This window comes from Sarcophilus harrisii, chromosome 2, assembly GCF_902635505.1.
Source record: "Sarcophilus harrisii chromosome 2, mSarHar1.11, whole genome shotgun sequence".
NCBI lineage: Eukaryota > Metazoa > Chordata > Mammalia > Dasyuromorphia > Dasyuridae > Sarcophilus > Sarcophilus harrisii.
In genome coordinates this window covers 251,199,933-251,220,738 of record NC_045427.1, presented here as the reverse complement: position 1 = coordinate 251,220,738, position 20,806 = coordinate 251,199,933, and the positions used below count along the sequence as shown (strand labels likewise).

General features: G+C 33.8%; 1 protein-coding gene across 1 annotated transcript; it reads left to right on the top strand.

Annotated features, from left to right (window-relative positions):
• Nucleotides 1-1,130: 1,130 nt before the first annotated feature.
• On the top strand, nt 1,131-2,075 carry LOC100927378 (olfactory receptor 11G2-like). Its single transcript, XM_003755768.2, has one exon. It carries the CDS (start codon nt 1,143-1,145, stop codon nt 2,073-2,075), a length of 933 nt encoding a protein of 310 aa, XP_003755816.1. The 5' UTR covers nt 1,131-1,142.
• Nucleotides 2,076-20,806: the final 18,731 nt, after the last annotated feature.

Here is a 20,806-nt window from a genome sequence, read left to right as displayed (position 1 = left end):
AGGACCTGAGGGAATGGAGAGCAGAGTTGGAGGGCAGAGAAAGATATAGACTGACAACAGAAAACAATTAGATAAAGGAGTTTCTGAACCTATGGACATTTATGAGGAATGCTTTTGGTGAGGTGAGATCAAATGCATAACCATCTTTGTTTCATCTGACATGAGATGAGGAATCTTTCATAGGAATGAATAAATTGAGGAATTGAGAGATTAGAATTTTTGAGGAAGTATCAAAATGCACATTGAAGTCCCTTAATATTAGAGCAGGAATTAATGAGGAGAGACTGTGAAATAAGCCCTGACACTGGAAAAAGGAAGGAGTGTCCTAGAGATTGATACACAACTACCACCAGAATTTTGATAAATACGAATTCAAGTAAACTCAAAATAGTTATTGAGTGATGATGGTAAAGGGAGATCCTGAAAGCGACAATGGGGAGAATGTAGTATTCCAACTCTTCCAACATCACCAATAAATCAGACAGTATGAAAGAATGTGCAACGAATGTTGGAAAAGGAGGCCAGGAAAGTTGATGAGGACATTCCTTCCACTGTTGTGCAATCTACAGCTGAAGAATTAAATGGGATACTGGTAGACTAAGTAACCTGTCTGTAATTACACAGACAATATATGTCAGACACATATTAAATTAAAAAACTTAAATTTGGATCTTCTTGATTGTAAGTTTATTCCCCTATCTACTATGTCATATTTTCTCTCATAGCCATATTACAGATAAGGAAATAGAAGTAGGTTAGGCAATCAACCCAGAGTCAAATAGAAGGGGATGTCAGTTCCAGGTCTAGATACATCAATTTTGGATTCTAGTTCAATTGTCTTTGCTAACTAAAATATAATCTAAATCACTATTATGTTTTGCTTTGTAGTGCTATGTTTTTAATAGGATAAATAAATTCTTTATTGGGTAAAAAGTTCATCCATAGCAATAGGTAAGGGACATTATCATTTTTCTTCTCCAGCAAAAATCAGGATACTTATCCTTTGATTCAAATGAATGAAAATGTAATTTATATTTCTTAGGGAAAAGCAAGAAAAGAACAAACTCTATTTAATTTGTGTTTTTATACTTAGCACCATCTTCATGGCTTCTGAAAAAAGAAATATATCTGATATAGAAAACATGGTCAATTCTGTTAGTCACTTCATCCTCCTGGGCTTTATCTCCAGTCAGAAGATTCAGAAGATCTATTTTGTGGTGTTCTCAGTGACTTATATCCTGACCTTAATGGGAAATGCAGCTATTGTCTGTGCTGTGCACTGGGATCGACACCTCCAGACACCCATGTACATACTCCTGGGGAATTTCTCCTTCCTGGAAATTTGCTATGTCACCACAACTGTTCCCAACATGTTAGCCAATTTCCTTTCTGAGACCAAGATTATTTCCTTTGTTGGCTGTTTTGTCCAATTTTATTTCTTCTTCTCCTTTGGCTGTGATGAAGGTTTCTATCTTTGCATCATGGCATTTGATAGATACCTTGCTATCTGTCGTCCACTGCATTACCCAACCATCATGACTACCCATCTCTGCACTGGCTTGGTGATCTTTGGCTGGTCATGTGGTTTAATCGTTTTTGTAATACCAGTTGCTCTCATCTCACAGTTGTCCTATTGTGGCCCAAACATTATTGATCATTTCATATGTGATCCTGTCCCACTGATGGCCCTTTCATGTTCCAAATCCTATATCACAAAGTTCATTTACTCTACTTTCAACACTATTTTTATGGTTGGTACTTTTCTTTTTGTGCTCATCTCCTATGCCTTGGTCATTATTTCTGTGCTGAGGATTCCCTCTGCTGATGGAAAACATAAAGCATTCTCTACTTGTGCTTCACATCTAGCTGTAGTCATCTTATTCTTTGGTTCTGTTGTCATGATATATGTGCTGCCTGGATCAGAGCAGTCAGTAGAATTCCAGAAAGTTGTGACACTGTTTTATTCAGTTATCACTCCACTCATCAACCCGTTGATCTACAGTCTTCGAAACAAGGATATGAAAGCTGCTCTGAGGAAAGTTCTGGTGACCAAAATGATTCCTCACAAGACATGAAATGTCATTGTGAAACCCATTCATTACCTAATCTGAAATTACAATGAAAGAGGACATAGTAGAGATTTGTATCTATAGATCTCTGTAAGATAATGCTATAGGTTTACTTCTCAATTTAGGAACCAAACCTAAATTGGTAAATATAACTTTTTTCAAGAATCAAAGTGAAGTAAAATTCTATTTCATATTTTCTCACATATGCCCTACAAAAGTTTTTTTAAAGTCTGTAATTCAATTTCTAAACTAATGGGAACATAATTTGTATGTTAGTGTGTAATGAGGGTAATCAAAATGATAGATTAAATTTAAAGGATCATACATATCATAGAATATATCTCTCCTTTATGTGTATTGGACTCCAATTAAAGATGTTTTAGCATGATAATGTCTTTCTATACTGTTACTTTGTGACTTAATATTATCCATTTTACTGTAATGTCCTTTTACTTTTTAAATTTGTGAATTATAAAAATGGGTCATATGTTTAAATGTGATGTGTGTAACATTTTTAATTCCAAAAAAAATTTTTATGAGAAAAAGGCCTTCAACTCTCCCCTCAATCAGAGGAAAAATTTAATGTGTTTTTTAAAATTAATTTTATATTCTTGTTTGGAAATTTCATCTCATCCACAAATGAAGCACAACTCTCATTTGCTTCCTTTTCTGCTGCCCCAAAAGTTAAAAAACACTGGAACACTGACAAATTTCTTCCTCTCTCTAAAAAACTTGGATGTGTTTGGCAGAGGTTGAGATGCACTTATTTATCTCACCCCTAAATTCTTAAGGGCCAAATAGAAGGATCAAATATTAAATGTAAAAGCAAAGAAGAGAATTAGGACCCACTTAAAGGATCAGTTTCAGAAATAAAAGGTATCTTTTGCTCAATGAAGTACAAATTGTTTTTATCGCCAAAAAAATTAATGTAATAGAAAGGGAACAGGCACCTTGCATTTGAAACCTCTAGAAAATGAGAAGAAAAAACTTCTGGTGTGGTTACTCACCAATTTAGGCAATATTCTAGAATGTTTGGGGTCTACCCAAAATGCAATAATGTTGTATAGAAACATAGGTGTATTCGAAATCTAACAATCAATGAAAAGGATGCTACCATCCCAATAAGTGAAGTGAAGACAAGTGAAGAAACAGAAAAATTACATGAAATTTTACTGAAGGAAAAGACTGAATAAAAGTCTTGAATTCACTTTTTAAATTTATTTTCTTTTAAATTATTTATGTTATTATTAACTCTCTATGCAACACTGGAGGAACTTAATAGACCTAGCTTAATACACCAATAAAATCATTAGTTGAAATAAAAGCAATTATTTCATATGGATTGAGTATTGCTGAAAAGTGTCACTAAGAGTAAAATTGTTGGAGAGCCAAGATGGTGGAGAAGGCACACGGGACTTTCTAAGCTCCTCTCATTCTCTCATAATCAACTATTTTATCCAGTCTCAGAAATAGCTCTTCACTGCTTAAATTCATTAAGATCAGAAGCATACAACTTACCAGCTGAAGTCAATCTGGAAGATCACCAGGAAAGGTTTGTCCTAAGGGGCCAGGAACAGACTAGCACAGGCAGTGAGAGACTAGCGTTGTGAGCAGACCAGGGGTGGAGGTGATCTCTGTGGCTAGAGAAGTTATAGAGACCACTCTGCTATAGGCTAACTGCTCTACCTTGATTACAAAGCAGTAAACTGGCAGAGAAATTAAAGCCTAAAACAGAGGGTACTCTAAAAACGCCAGAACCTAATAAGATCTGGCTGTAGCTACTCAAACCTGGAAGTGACTCAGGCAGACTGAAACACAGCCTTGCAGCCACATCCTGCAGTTCAGGGCTTTTGTGGGGGCAATTACAAACCCGCACGACAGGGGGGGCACAGCCTGGGCAGCCTCTAATCAGCACAGTGGGGGGCTCAGCCTGGGGCAATAGAACTTCCCCAACAGGACTGCTTTCCGGGGCAGAGACACTTCTGGTCCCTGCAAATCCATTCACTGCTCAACTGCTAATACTCACAGCCCCAGGGATGGATTTGGCTTGGGATAGTGAACCTCTCAGTGCCTGAGAGTTCTCTGTAGCACTTTCCCAACTCTGTCCTCAGGCCTGAGTTACTTCTGGGTGGGGAACTCTTTCCCAGAGCACTCCAGTACCTAGCTGCTTTTTGCAGCCAGCTAGCAGGACAGCTACCCATCTATACACCTCTCACTGCTCTGCAGAGGAAGCTGGCAACCTCCTGGCTTTGAAGGCAGACCCTACAGGCTTTAACAAAATGGGTAAGAAAATCAAAAGGACAATTGATAGTTTCTACTCAGAAAAAGAACAGCTTTTCAATCCTGAAGAGACTAATAGCAGACAGTCTCCAGACAATTGTTGGTCCCCAATACAAAAGGCTCTCCTAGAAGAGACTATTAAAAACCTTAAAAGAGAACTAGAAGAAAAATGGGAAAAGGAAAGAGAAGCTATGCAAGAGAGTACAGAAAAGACATATAACTCCATAAAAGAAAAATTTGATAAAGTGGAAAAAGAAAACAACTTCCTGAAATGTGAATTGGAAAAGGTAAAAAACTCCAAGATGTGCAAGGAAACAGAATTTGTGAATTGGAGAAAGAAAATAACTCACTAAAAAAAATAGTGAAATGGAAAAAAATTTCATAATGCAAAACAACTCATTTAAAAATTCAATTGGACATATACAAAAAGTAAAAAAAAAAAGCTAATGAAGAAAATAACTCACTAAAAATCAGAACTGAACAAATAGAAATGACTGATTCCTTGAGACAGGAAGAATCAGTCAAGCAAAACCAAAAAAAAAAAATGAAAGATTGGAAAAAAATGTCCAATATTTACTTGGAAAAACAACAGACCTGGAAAATAGATCTAGGAGAGATAACCTGAGGATCACTGGACTACCCGAAAATTATGATGAAAAAAAGAGCCTAGATACTATTTTACAGGAAATCATTAAAGAGAACTGCCCAGAAGTAATAGAACCAGAAGGTAAAATAGGCATTGAAAGAATCCATCAAACACCTTCTGAAAAAGACCCTAAAATAAAGACTCCAAGGAATATTGTGGCCAAACTTCAGAATTTTCAGGCTAAAGAAAAAATTCTACAAGCAGCCAGGAAAAAAGAGTTCAAATACCAAAGTGCCACAATAAAGGTCACACAAGATCTGGCTGCCTCAACATTAAAGGATCGAAGGGCCTGGAATTTGATATTCCGAAGGGCAAAAGAACTTGGAATGGAGTCAAGAATAAACTACCCAGCTAAGCTGAGCATTTTTTTTTCCATGGAAGAAGATAGACATTTAATGAAACAGAGGATTTCCATCTGTTTCTAAAGAAAAAACCAGACTTAAACAAAAAATTTGATCTCCAACAACAGGACTCAAGACAAGTAGAAAAAGGTAAAAGGAACTCTTGAGAACTGTATTTCTGTTGTGGATATACATAAAAACTACATGTATAATTTGATTTTACTGATATAGCATAAAAAAGGAAAGGAGATAATGTCAGAAAAAGGGAAAAGGGGAGATAAAAAGAGGGAAACTACATGCGACGATGAGGCAAAGGAAACCTATCATATCTGAGGGAACTTAGAGAGGGGGAGGAACCTTGTGCGAATCTTACTCTCATTAGAGTTGGCTCAAAGAGGAAATAATTGACATATTTGTTTTACAGAGAATCTTCTCTCACCTCATTAAAAAGTGGGAGAGGAAAAGGGAAAAGGAAAAAGAGTAATAAGGGAAGGGTACAAAAAAGGGGAAGGGATTCAAAGGGAAGAGGGAGGGATACTAAAGAAAGACAGCTAGGTGACTCAAATGGGACCAATAAGTTTAATACTAAGGAAGGGGGGGGAGGAGGGCAAGAAAAAGGAAAGCATAATCTGGGGATATTAGGATGGCAGGAAATACAGAATTAGTAACCGTAAATGTGAATGGGATGAACTACCCCATGAAGAGGAGGTAGATAGCAGACTGGATCAAAAGTCAGAACCCTACAATATGTTGTTTACAGGAAACACATCTAAAACAGGGAGATACATACAGAGTAAATGTAAAAGGCTGGAGCAGAATCTATTATGCTTCAGGTGAAGTCAAAAAAGCAGAGGTAGCCATCCTTATCTCAGATCAAGTAAAAGCAAAAATTGACCTAATTAAAAGAGATAAGGAAGGAAACTATATCTTGCTAAAGGGTAATATAGACAATGAAGCAATATCAATATTAAACATATATGCACCAAGTGGTATAGCATCTAATTTCCTAAAGGAGAAGTTAAGAGAGTTGTGAGAAGAAATAGACAGTAAAACTATAATAGTGGGAGATCTCAATCTTGCACTCTCAGATTTAGATAAATCAAATCACAAAACAAGTAAGAAAGAAATTAAAGAGGTAAATAGAATATTAGAAAAACTAGGTATGATAGATCTCTGGAGATACTTTCTTTTCAGCAGTTCATGGAACCTACACAAAAATTGACCATATATTACGACATAAAGACCTCAAAATTAAATGCAGGAAGGCAGAAATAGTAAATGCTTTCTTTTCAGATCACAATGCAACAAAAACTACATTCAATAAAAAGTTGGGTGTAAATAGGTCAAAAAGTAATTGGAAACTAAATAATCTCATCTTAAAGAATGATTGGGTGAAGCAGCAAATTATAGACACAATTAATAATTTCACTCAAGATAATGACAACGGTGAGACATCATACCAAAATTTGTGGGATGCAGCCAGAGCGGTAATAAGGGGAAATTTTATATCCTTAGAGGCTTACTTGAACAAAATAGAGAAAGAGAAGATCAATGAATTGGACTTGCAACTTAAAAAGCTAGAAAAAGACCAAATTAAAAACCCCAATCAATTACTAAACTTGACATTCTAAAATTAAAAGGAGAAATTAATAATATTGAAAGTAAAAAAAAACTATTGAACTAATAAATAAAACTAAGAATTAGTTTTACGAAAAAACTAATAAAATTCATAAACCTTTGATAAATCTGATTAGAAAAAGGAGAGAGGAAAATCAAATTAGTAGTCTTAAAAATGAAAAAGGAGAACTTTCCACAAATAAAGAGGAAATTAAAGAAATAATAAGGGGTTACTTTGCCCAACTTTATGCCAATAAATTTGATAACCTAAGCAAAATGAATGACTACCTCCAAAAATAGAGGCTTCCCAGATTATCAGAGGAGGAAATAAATTGCTTAAATAGTCCCATTTCAGAAAAAGAAATAGAACAGGCAATTAATCACCTCCCTAAAAAAAAATCCCCAGGACCAGATGGATTTACATGTGAATTCTACCAAACATTAAAAGAACAATTAGTCCCAATGCTTTGTAAAGTATTTGAAAAAATAGGGAATGAAGGAGTCCTACCAAATTCCTTTTATGACACAGACATGGTACTGATACCTAAACCAGGTAGGTTGAAAATAGAGAAAGAAAATTATAGACCAATCTCCCTAATGAATATTGATGCTAAAATCTTAAATAAGATATTAGCAAAAAGACTACAGAAAATCATCCCCAGGATAATATACCATGATCAAGTAGGATTTATACCAGGAATGCAGGGCTGGTTCAATATTAGGAAAACTATCAGTATAATTGGCCATATTAATAACCAAATTAACAAAAACCATATGATCATCTCAATAGATGTAGAAAAAGCATTTGATAAAATCCAACATCCATTCCTATTAAAAACACTTGAGAGTATAGGAATAAATGGATTTTTTCTTAAAATAATCAGTAGTATTTATTTAAAACCAGCAGTAAGCATCATATGTAATGGGGACAAACTGCAACCATTCCCAATAAGATCAGGAGTGAAACAAGGTTGTCCCCTATCACCGTTACTATTTAATATTGTATTAGAAATGCTAGCTTTGGCAATAAGAGCTGAGAAAGAGATTAAAGGAATAAGAATAGGCAATGAGGAAACCAAATTATCACTGTTTGCTGATGATATGATGGTATACTTAGAGAACCCCAGAGATTCTATTAAAAAGTTATTAGAAATAATCCACAACTTTAGCAAAGTTGCTGGTTATAAAATAAATCCACATAAGTCATCAGCATTCTTATATATCACTAACAAAATCCAACAGTCAGAGTTTCAAAGAGAAAATCCATTTAAAGTAACTACTGATAGTATAAAATATTTAGGAATCTATCTGCCAAGGGAAAATCAGAAACTTTATGAGCAAAACTACAAAACACTTTCCACACAAATTAAGTCGGATCTAACCACCTGGAAAAATATTAAATGCTCTTGGATTGAGCGAGCAAATATAATAAAGATGACAATACCACCTAAACTAATCTATTTATTTAGCTCTATACCAATCAGACTTCCCAAAAACTATTTTGATGACCTAGAAAAAAATAACAACAAAGTTCATATGGAAAAACAAAAGGTCAAGAATTTCAAGGGAATTAATGAAAAAAAATCAAATGAAGGTGGCCTAGCTGTACCAGATCTAAAATTATATTATAAAGCATCAGTTACTAAAACCATCTGGTATTGACTAAGAAACAGACTAGTTGATCAATGGAATAGTTTAGGTTCAAAGGACAAAATAGCCAATAACTTTAATTATCTGGTGTTTGACAAACCCAAAGACCCCAGTTTTTCAGAGAAGAATGCATTATTTGACAAAAATTGCTGGGAAAATTGGAAATTAATATGGCAGAAACTAGGCATTGACCCACACTTAACACCACACACCAAGATAAGATCAAAATGGGTTCATGATCTAGGCATAAAGAATGAGATTATAAATAAATTGGAAGAGCATAGGATAGTTTACCTCTCAGACCTGTGGAAGAGAAAGGAATTTATGACCAGAGAAGAACTAGAGATCACTATTCACTACAAAATAGAAAATTTTGATTATATCAAGTTGAAAAGTTTTTGAACAAACAAAACTAATGCTGGCAAGATTAGAAGGGAAACAATAAATTGGGAAAACATTTTTACAGTCAAAGGTTCCGATAAAGGACTCATATCCAAAATATATAGAGAATTGACTCTAATTTATAAGAAATCAAGCCATTCTCCAATTGATAAATGGTCAAAGGATATGAACAGACAATTTTCAGATGATAAAATTGAAACTGTTACCACTCATATGAAAGAGTGTTCCAAATCACTATTGATCAGAGAAATGCAAATTAAAACTTCTCTGAGATACCACTACAGACCTGTCAGATTGGCTAGAATGACAGGGAAAGAAAATGCAGAATGTTGGAGGGGAATGTGGGAAAACAGGGATACTGATACATTGTTGGTGGAATTGTGAACACATCCAGTCATTCTGGAGAGCAATTTGGAACTATGTTCAAAAAGTTATCAAACTGTGTGTATCCTTTGATCCAGCACTGTTTCTACTGGGCTTATACCCCAAAGAGATACTAAAGAAGGGAAAGGGACCTGTATATGCCAAAACGTTTGTGGCAGCCCTATTTGTAGTAGCTAGAAGCTGGAAAATGAATGGATGCCCATCAATTGGAGAATGGTTGAATAAATTGTGGTATATGAATGTTATGGAATATTATTGTTTTGTAAGAAACGACCAGCAGGATAAATACAGAGAGGATTGGCAAGAGTTACATGAACTGATGCTGAGTGAAATGAGCAGAACCAGGAGATCATTATATACCTCAACAATGATACTGTATGAGGATGTATTCTGATGGAAGTGGATTTCTTCGACAAAGAGAAGATCTAGCTCAGTTTCAATTGATCAAGGATGGACAGAAGCAGCTACACCCAAAGAAACAACACTAGGAAATGAATGTAAACTGCTTGCATTTTTGTTCCTCTTCCAGGGTTATTTATACCTTCTAAATCCAATTCTCCCTGAGCAACAAGAGAATTGTTCGGTTCTGCACACATATATTATATCTAAGATCTACTGTAACCTATTTAGCATGTATAGGACTGCTTGCCATGTGGCGGAGGGGCCGGAGGGAGGGAGGGGAAAAATCAGAACAGAAGTGAGTGCAAGGGATAATGTAAAAATTTACCATGGCATAGGTTCTGTCAATAAAAAGTTATTAAAAAAAAAGAGTAAAACTGTTAAATTTCTATCGTTAAAGAATAATAGAAAATACTATAATGATGGCACATAGCAAATGATCAGTTCACACTTAGCTATATTTCATATCTATTTCTATGAAATACTTTATTTTTCTACAATTGAGAAAGTTCTAAGAACAGATTATCACCTATTCCAGATGAACAGATTTGCCCCCAAAGAAAATTGAATTAGATAAAGATATCTTCAGAGAAAATATTTTAAATTAAAAATGACAATATATGTGATGAGGAAACCATAAATGTTCATCATCAATAGCTAACAAAGGTGAGAGCCAGTATGGTATGATATTAATGATGATGGATTTGATGCTAGAAGACCTTACTTTGAATTTGGTATCAGAAGACATGGGTTCAATCTGTCCTTTATTAACCATGAGAACTTAGTTAATTACTTAACCTCACTGGATAGTAGTTCTTTATAAATAAGGAGGTAGAATGAGATGGCTCTTGAAGTTAGCTCTAGTTCTAATTATATAGTCATATGATTCTTAGACATGCAGCATAAATTGCCTTGAGATTTATGAGGGATAGATATGGGGTACCTAAATGAAATTAGGGTTTAGTTGAGGTTTAGTGGCAGTTTTGGGGTACAGGGAGTCAAATAGAGATCCCCTGCAACCCCATTGGATTTGTCACAAGAATACTTTATTGTATGAGGTCTAGTAGCTGCACGAGTCCCCAATAAAAGCGTTTATTGGCCTGAAAAGCTAGATTGATAAGAGAGGTTTATTATGGGGTTTGGAAGTAAGGTTAAAGTATAGTTAAGGAAATATGTGAAGGTACAAATAAGAAGGGCACAGGACAGAGGGTCCAGTGGACAGAAAGTCCTGACATGGCTAGCATGTTTGGGACCTCTGCAAAGAGGGGGTCCCAATGTGGCCCTTTTATAATGGGAGATTCAGCTAGAGGGGTCTATGGGTGTAGCCCCCAAAGTTGGCTCAGATCTGGGTGGGGGTGGGACAGGTCCAATCTTCTATTGGAATTCAAGGGGAACAGGATTTGTGAATCAAAAGGTAATTACATTAACTAGGAGGGATTGGGAATCAGAAAGAAAGGAGTCCTAAAGGGACTACATCAGCATCAAAATGTCAGATGGTGTATTTTACTCAAGTTGGTTTAAATTTAACTGAAAATTCAGAGAGGTGGAAACAAGATGGAGGAGTAAAGAAGCACTTTTCCAAATTCCTCTCCAAACTCTAAAATAATCTCAACTCTAAATATACTTATTTATTTTTACAGTCTTTTAAAATAGTATTTTATTTTCCCAAATACAAGATAAAATAGTTTTCAACACTGACATTTATAAAACATTGTGTTCCAAAAATTTTTTTCTCTTTCCTTCCTTCCTTCCCAAGACAGCAAGCACTCCAAGGTAGGTTAAAAATATGCATTTCTTCTAAATTTATTTCCATATACAACATGCTATTCAAAAATATCAAATCAAAAAGGGGGGAACATAAGAAAGGGGGGGAAAGCAAGCAACAATAAAATGTGAGAATACTATGCTTTGATTCACATTCGGTTTCCATAATTCTCTCTCTGTATGTGGATGGTACCTTATATCCCAAATTTATTGGAATTGCCTTAAATGACCTCACTATTGAAAAAAAAACCAAATTCATTATTATTGGTCATCATATAATCATGTTGTTACTATGTACATGTTCTCTTGGTTCTGCTTACTTCATTTATCATCAGTTTGTTTTTCCAAAACTTTCTGAAATTAGCCTGCTTATCATTTCTTACAGAACAATAATGCTCCATTACATTCATAAACTTTAACTTATTCAACCATTCTCCAAGTGAAGGATATTTATTTAATGTTCAGTGCCCTGACACTAAAAAAAAAAAAAGAATTGCCATAAATATTTTGCACATGTGAGTGCTTTTTCCTTTATTATGATTTCTTTGGGATGCAGACCCAGTAGCAACACTGCCGGATCAAAGGGTATGCACACTTTAATAGCACTTTAGGCATAGTTCCAAATTGCTCTCCAGAATGGTTGGATTGTTTCACAACTCCACTAATAATGCATTATTGTCTCAGTTTTTCCACCTCAAAGTTGTCTTAATTTGCATTTCTCTAATCAATAGTAATTTAGAACATTTTTTCATACAACAATAGATGGCTTTAATTTCTTCATCTGAAAATTGGATGTTCACATACTTTGACCATTTATCAATTGAGGAATGGCTTATAGTCTAATAAATTTCAATCAATTTTCCATATATTTTAGAAATGAACCATTGGCCATAAAACTTCTACTTTCCATTTAACTTTGGCTGTATTGGTTTTATTTATACAAAAACCTTCTTAATTTAATGTCATCAGAATTATACATTTTGCATTTCATAACATTATCTATTTTCTTCTTTGGCCATAAATGCCTTCTGACTTTACAGATCTGACAGGCAAAGTATCATTTGTTCTCCTTTTGTGTTTAAATCATGAAGCCATTTTGACCATATCTTGGTGCAAGGTAATAGGTGTTAGTCAATGCCTAGTTTCTACCTTATTCTTTTCCAGTTTTCCCAGGAATTTTTATCCCTGAGTTCTTATCTCAGAAGCTAGAGATTTGGGCTTTGTCAAACACTAGATTACAATACTCAATGACTATTATGTCTTGTGAACTAAACTTATACCACTGATCTACTACTCTATTTCTTAATTAGTATCAAATGATTTTAATGACTTCTTTATAATATGGATTTATGTCTGGTACAGGTAAGTCACCATTGATTGGATTTTTTCATTAATTCCTTTTTTTAAAGAATTAATTAATTTTTTAAAATACACATTTCTTTGTGAATCATGTTGGGAAAGAAAAATCAGAACAAAAGGGAAAACCACAATAGAGAGAAAAAAAACAGAAAAAATGTTAACATAGCATGTGTTGATTTACATTCAATTTTCATAGTTCTTTTTCTGAAGGCAGATGCCTTTTTTAATCCAAAGTTTATTGGGATTGCCTTGGATCACTAAACCTCTGAGAATTAAGTCTTTCATAATTGATCCATGCACATTCTTCCTCCTATTGTGCACAATGTATTCCTGGTTTTATTTGTTTCATTAAACATCACTTCATGTAAATCTTTTCAAGCCTTTCTAAAATCAATTTTTACATTTTTTAAAAAATAAAACAATAATATTCCATTACTTTCCTATGCTACAACTTCTTCAGTCATTTCCCCAATTGATGATTATCTACTCATTTTCCAATTCTTTGTTACCACAAAAAGAGCAGCTACATTTTTGCACATGTGGGTAATTTTCCCTTTTTTATGATTTCTTTGTGATACAAACCTAGTAGAGACACTGCTGAATCAAAGGGTATGCACAGTTTTATAGTTTTGAGGCATAGTTCCAGACTGGTCTCCAGAATGATTAGATCAGTTCACAACTCCACCAAAAATGCATTAGTGTCCCAGTTTTCCCACATCCCCTCCAACATATTTTTTCCTGTCATCTTAGCCCCTCTGAGAGATATAAGGTGGTAACTCAGAGTTGTCTTAATTTACATTTTTCTAATAAATAATGATTTAGAGCATTTTTTCACATGATTATAGACTATATGACTATAATTTCATCATCTGAAAATTGTTTGATTATATATTTTGACCATTTATCAATTGGGGAATGACTTGTACTCATAAATTTGACACAGTTCTTTATTTATTTTAGAAATATTATTTCTTTATTAGAAACAATGGGTGTAAAAAATTTTTCCAGCTTTGTAGTTTCCTTTTCATCTTGTTTCTTTTGGGTGTTTTTGTGCAAAACCTTTTTAATTTAGTGTAATCAAAGTTGTCCATTTTAGATTTCATAATGTTCTCTAATTCTTTGGTCATAAATTCCTCCCTTCTCCAAAGATCTGATAGGTAAACTATCCCTTGATGCCCTAATTTGCTTATTATCACCCCTTGTATCTAAATAATGTACTCATTTTCACCTTATTTTGGTATGTTGTGTGAGATGTAGGTCTATGCTGTCTTTTGAACCTATTATTTTCTAGGTTCCCCAGCAATTTTTGTGAAATATTGAGTTATTATTCCAGAAGCTAAGGTTTTATGGTTTATCAAATATTAGTTTCCTATAGGCCTTGATTATAGTGCCATTTGTAACTAACCTATTCTACTGATCCACCACTCTATTTCTTAATCAGTACCAAATGATTTTTATGACTACTGTTATATAATGTGTTTTTATGTCTCATATAGCTAGACAACCTCCATTTGAAATTTTTTCATTACTTCCTTTGAAAATCTTGACCTTTGATTATTTTACATGAGATATTATTTTTTCTGGCTCTATAAAGTAATTTCTTGGCAATTTTGATTGGCATGGCACTAAATAAATAGATAAATTTAGGGAGAATTATTATTTTAATTATATTTGCTAAACTTAGCTGAGTATTTTATATTTTTCCAATTATTTAGATCTAATTTATTGGGGGAAAACTGTTTTGTAATTGGGCTCATATGGTTTCTATCTTTGTCTTCACAGGTAGACTCCCAAATATTTTCTATAATGCACACATATTTTAAATGAGATTTCTCTTTCTGTCTCTTGCTGTTGGACATAGTTGGCAATTATTGTCATTCATTTTGATTAAATTATTGATTGTTTCTATTATTTGTTGTTTGGCCCACTTTTTCATTAGGATTAGATTATTTAGTTTCCAGTTCATTTTTGGTCTATTTTCCCATGGCTCTTTATTACACATAATTTTATTATATCATGATCTGAAAAGTAAGCATTTACTATTTCTTCCTTTCTGCATTTGATTGTGAAATATTATGCCCTGATACATGGTCAATTTTTGTGTAGCTACAATGTACTGCTAAGAACAAAGTATATTTCTTTCCCCACATTTAGTTTTATTCAAAAGTCTATAATACCTAAGCACAAATTTCCATTGGCCTTGTTTATTTTGTGGTGAAATTTATCTACTTTTGATAGAGGGAAGTTGATATACTCCACTAGTATAGTTTTGTAGTCTATTTCTTATTGCAAATCACTTAACTTTTCTTCTAAGAAGTTGGATACTGTAGCACTTGGTGCATGTATTTTTAGTATTGATATTACTTCATTATTAATGGTCCCTTTTATCAAGCTGTAACTTCCTTAACTCTTTTAATTACATTTATTTGCTTTTATTTGATCTGAGACCAAGATCTCTACCACATATTTTTAAATTCAGCTAAAGCATAGTGCATTCTGCTCTAGCCTTTGATGCATGTATCTCTCTGCTTCAAATGTGTTTTCTTGTAAACAATACATTGTAAGATTCTGACTTTTAATCCATTCTGCTATCTTCTTCCATTTTACTGGAAGAATTCATCCCATTCACACTCACAGTTAAGATTACTAACTGTTACTTCCTGCCATCCTATTTTTCTTAAGTTATATTTTTCTCTTTCCTTTCACCCTTTCCCTCCTCCCCAGGAATTTGCTTCTGATCCCCATTTCCCTCAATCTGCCCTGTTTTTATATAGCCCACCCCCTTTATTATTCCTTTTTTCCTTTTACTTCTGCTCTCCCTTATCCTTCCCCTTTCCTCTTTTACTTTCCTATAGGTGAGGCAAATATCTATATCAAACTAAGTATGTATATTATTCCCTCTTTGAGCCAAGTCTGATGAGATTAAGGTTCAAACAATGCTCATTCTGTCTCTACTTTCCCTCAATAGTAATCGATCTTTTTTGTTAATGTTTAATACACATTGTTTTATGAATTATATTGTGAGAGAAAAATCAGAACACAATGGAAGAACCATGGGAGAGAAAAAAAACAGAAAAAAGAAGTAAACATAACATATGTGGATTTCCATTCAATCTCCTCAATTCTTTTTCTCGATGGCAGATGGCATTTTCCAACTAAAGTTTATTGGGATTGCCAGGGATCTTTGAACCACTGAAAAGAAACAAGTTTTTCATGGTTCATCATCTCACATTTTGGCTGTTATTGTGTAAAATGTATTCCTGGTTCTGCTTGTTTCACTCAGCATAAATTCATGTAAATATTTCTAGGTCTTTCTAAAATAAACTTGGTCATCATTTTTTTCAAACAATAATATTCCATTGTCTTGATATACCACAATTTTTCATTGATGGGTATCTACTCATTTTCCAATTCTTTGCTACCCCAAAAAGAGCTGCTACAAACATTTTGTACATGTAGGTCCTTTTCTCTCATGTATCCTTGGGATACAGATCTATTAATGGCTCTGCTGGGTCAAGGAGTATGAAGTTTATAGCCCTTTGGACATAGTTCCAGATTGCTATCAGGAATGGTTGAATCATTTCACAATTCTACCAATAATGCGTGTGTCCCAGTTTTCCAATATATGCCCTCCAACATTTATCTTTATCTTTTCCTGTCATCTTAGCCCATCTGAGAGATATAAGGTGGTATCTCAGAGTTGTCTTAATTTGCATTTATCTAATCAATAATGATTTAGAACATTTTTAATATGACTACAAATAGTTATAATTTCATCATCTGAAAATTGTATATTCTTTGACCATTTATCAATTGGGGAATGACTTGTATTCTTATGAATTTGACACATTTCTTTTAGAAATGAGACCTTTATCATAAATTCTGGCAGTAAAAAAATTCCCAGTTTTGTACTTTCCATTTCATTTTGTTTCTGTTGATTTTGTTTGTACAAACCCTTTATAATTTAATGTAATCAAAGTTATCCATTTTGCATTTTATAATGTTCTCTAGTTCTTTGGTCATAAATTCCTTCTTTCTCCAACAATAGAACAGATAAATTATCCCTTGCTCTCCTAATTTGTTGATGGTATAAAGAATGCTTTATGAACAAATGATGTACTCATTTTGACCTTATTTTGGTATGAAGTGTGAGATGACCTCTATGTCATCTCATACACCTCTATGTCATGTCTCTGATATATTATTTTCCAGTTTTCTCAGCAATTTTGTCTTATTCCATGAGCTGGAGTTTGGTGGTTCATCAAATACTAGATTGCTACAGGCCTTGATTGTTGCGTAATGCATATCTATTCTATTCCACTGATTCACTGCTCTACTTTTTAGTTAGTACTGAATAGTTGATGATGATGCTTTATAATATAGTTTTAGATTTGGTACTGTTAAGTCACTATCCTTTGAATTTTTTTTCAATTAATTCCCTTGATATTCTTTGCCTTTTGTTCTTCCAGATGAATTTTGTTATTATTTTTCTAATTTTATAAAAAAAAATTGTCAGTTTGATTGATATGGCAGTGAAGAAGTAGATCAAGTTAGGCAGAATTGTCATTTTTATTATATTAGCTTAGCCTACCCATAAGCAATTGATATTTTTCCAAGTTTGTAGATATGACTTTATTTATGTCAGAAATGTTTTTTAATTGTGTTCATATTGTTTTTGGTTTTGTCTTGGAATGTAGACACCCAAATATTTTATTTCATTACAATTATTTTAAATGGAATTTCTCTTTTTTCCCTTGTGATGGGCTTTGTCAATAATATATAGATATAATGATGATTTATGTGGGGTTGTTTTATATCCTGCAACTCTGTTAAATCTTTTAATTTTTTGAATATGTTTGTAGATGATTTTCTAGGATTCTGTAAGTCTATCATTATAACATGTGTAAAAAAGTTATACTTTTATTTCCTCATTGCCTATTGTAATTCCTTTAATTTCTTTTTCTTTTCTTATTGCTAAAACTAACATTTTTAGTACAATGTTGAATAATAGTGGTGACAATGGGCATCCTTGTTTCACTCCTAATTTTAGGGGGAATGCATCCAGTTTCTCTCATTACAACAAGGCTTGCTGTTGATTTTAGATAAATACCGCTTATTATTTTAAGGAAGACTCCTTTTATCCCTATGCTTTCTAGTGTTTTGAAGAGGAATTCATGGTGTATTTGGTCAAAAACTTTTTCTATATCTATTGAGATTACCATATTATGTCTTTTGGTTTTGTTGTTAATATGGTTGATTATGATTATAGTTTTCCTGATATTGAACCAGCTGTGCATTCCTGAAGTAAATCAAACTTGGTCATGTGTATTATTATCCTACTAATAAGTTATTGTAATCTCTTTGCTAATATTTTATTTTAAATTTTTGCCTCCATATTCATTAGAGAGATTGACCTATAATTTTCTTTCTTTGTTTTGGTTCTTCCTTCACTAGATCACTGTGATTAGGATTTAAACTCCCGATTTTCTGGAAGGTTACATATAAAATTAGGAAATTATGTTCAATGGACTCTAAAGTTTCTTCCTATCATCCTCGTTCAGTGCCCTCATTTTACAGATGAGGATATTAAGTTTTAAAGAGGTAAAGTAAATTTCTAAGATAGCAAATGATCTGAGCCCATAACAGGATCATGCTTAGAAGTCAATAATTTTTTCAAGAATCAGATCAAAGGATTATAAACTTTGAACTGGCAGGGACCTTAGAGTTCACCTATTTCAAACTTTTTATTTTATAATATATATATATATATATATATTTAAATATAAACTTATAAAAAAAATTATTGTATATTTTATTGCACATAAGTGGCAGAGTTGGGATTCTAATCCAGATTCTATGACTCCAACATCTTTTCCACTCCACCACAGATAAGTGCATGTCCTTAAGAAAATAAAAAGAAATGAAAAGCTAGCAGATGAAATGAATGTTACAAATCTCAAGTAAGATAACATTTAGGCCTCTGACCAGTGATCGTTAGGGTGTTAGACTGAAAATAGCACTATAATGGGAGGGAGTGAAGATTTTTACACCAGTTTTTCTATTAGCTAGTCAAATGATCTTGAAAACATATTTCCCCATTCTGGATCTCAGGTTCCTAAAGTGAGGGAGGCATATGGGATGATTGTTTTAAAGTCCCTTCTATCCTGGACATTTTATTTCTTTAGGCCTCTTATGCTTTTTTATTATTATTGTAGCTTTTTATTTACAAGATATATGCATGGGTAATTTTTCAGCACTGGCCCTTCCAAACGTTCTGTTCCAACTTTTCCCCTCCTTCCCCCCACCCCATCCCCTAGATGGCAGTTAGACCAATACATGTTAAATATCCTAAAGTATATGTTAAATACATATCCATACAGTTATTTTGCTGCATAAGAAAAATTGGACTGCAAAACTTATTGGCATTTTCCTTAGCCAGTTGTCTGATCATTATTCTTGTAGCTGCATTTTCTCTAATGATTTCTGTGACAGCTGTTTGCAAACGTCCCACAAAATCCACATAAAGAGTGCAATCCTTTTTCAAATCCTTAATTTTTTCCAAATCAAAAGGAGTGTATCTTCTCCTTTTTTGACCTGAAGAGTCAAGCTCTTCAATCACAGGGTATGCATGTATTAAATCAGATACATCCTGTCCTTAATTTTTTGCCTTAACAATGCTTTTTGTAATCTTGTCATAGGCTGCTTAATAGATGGTTCTGTTTGTGTTACTGCCTCTCTCCCTCCTCCTCCCTCCACTTATGAAGGGTTAATTGAGGGAAGTAGGTCAGGGGATGTGAAATGACCTAATTTCTTCTGCTGTGAAGTATCACACTCAAAATTATACTTAACACGATTCTTATCTGATTCTTCATCCTTTTCACTAGTTTAGTTGGCTCCTCCCCTTCCTGCTTTTTTGTCTTTTTCCTTATTCTATAACTTATATAATTTCCTAAAGCCAGTTGCATTAAACTGTATGAATCAAATGTGTCTTTGGAAATTTTTTATTTTAATAATTATAACAAACACTAGATTATTAAAGTTATTGACTATTTTGTCCTGTGAACCTAACCTATTCCACTGACCAACTAGGTTATTTCTTAGCCAATACCAAATGGTTTTGGTGACTGCTGCTTTATAATATAGTTTTAGATCTGGTATAGCTAGGTCACCTTCATTTGATTTATTTTCATTAGTTCCCTTGAAAGTCTTGACCTTTTGTTCTTTCAGTTGAATTTTGTTGTTAATTTTTCTAGGTCATTAAAATAATTTTTGGGAGTCTGATTGGTATAGCACTAAATAAATAGATTAGTTTAGGTAGTATTGTCATCTTTATTATATTTGCTTGACCTATCCAAGAGCACTTAATATTTTTCCAATTGATTAGCTTTGATTTTATGGGTGGAGCCAAGATGGCAGGTAGGACACACACTTCATTCTAAGCTCCTCTAGACTACCTTCACTACTAATTACCAAATTCAGCCTCTGAAATAGTGCTTGACTAGTAAAATCCACAAATATTGGGAGTACAACAAATTACCAGCCAAAGATAATCTGGAAGATCACTAGAAAAAGACTTTCCTGATTGGCAGGAGCAGACCAGCTCAGGCAGGGAGGCAGAACATGGAGACTAGCACACTGAGCGAACTGGGGCAGGGCCAGTCTCCACAGGTGGAGAATTTTCAGGGAGGACTCTACCACAGGTTAGCTGTTCTGTTTTGGGTACAAAGCAGTTGATCAGCAGAAAAATTATACAAACGCCAAAAGTAGAGTGTACTCCAAAAAGTGCCAGAATTTAACAGGATCTGGCCACACCCATCCAGCACTGGAAGTGACTTAGCACAAATCACAGCACAGCTGTGCAGTTGCATTCTGCAGCTTGGGGCTTTTGTCCAGGG

What these genes read in the sequence shown, in the direction of transcription:
- LOC100927378 (XM_003755768.2), top strand. Translation starts at nt 1,143, where the DNA reads ATGGTCAATTCTGTTAGTCACTTCATCCTCCTGGGCTTTATCTCCAGT.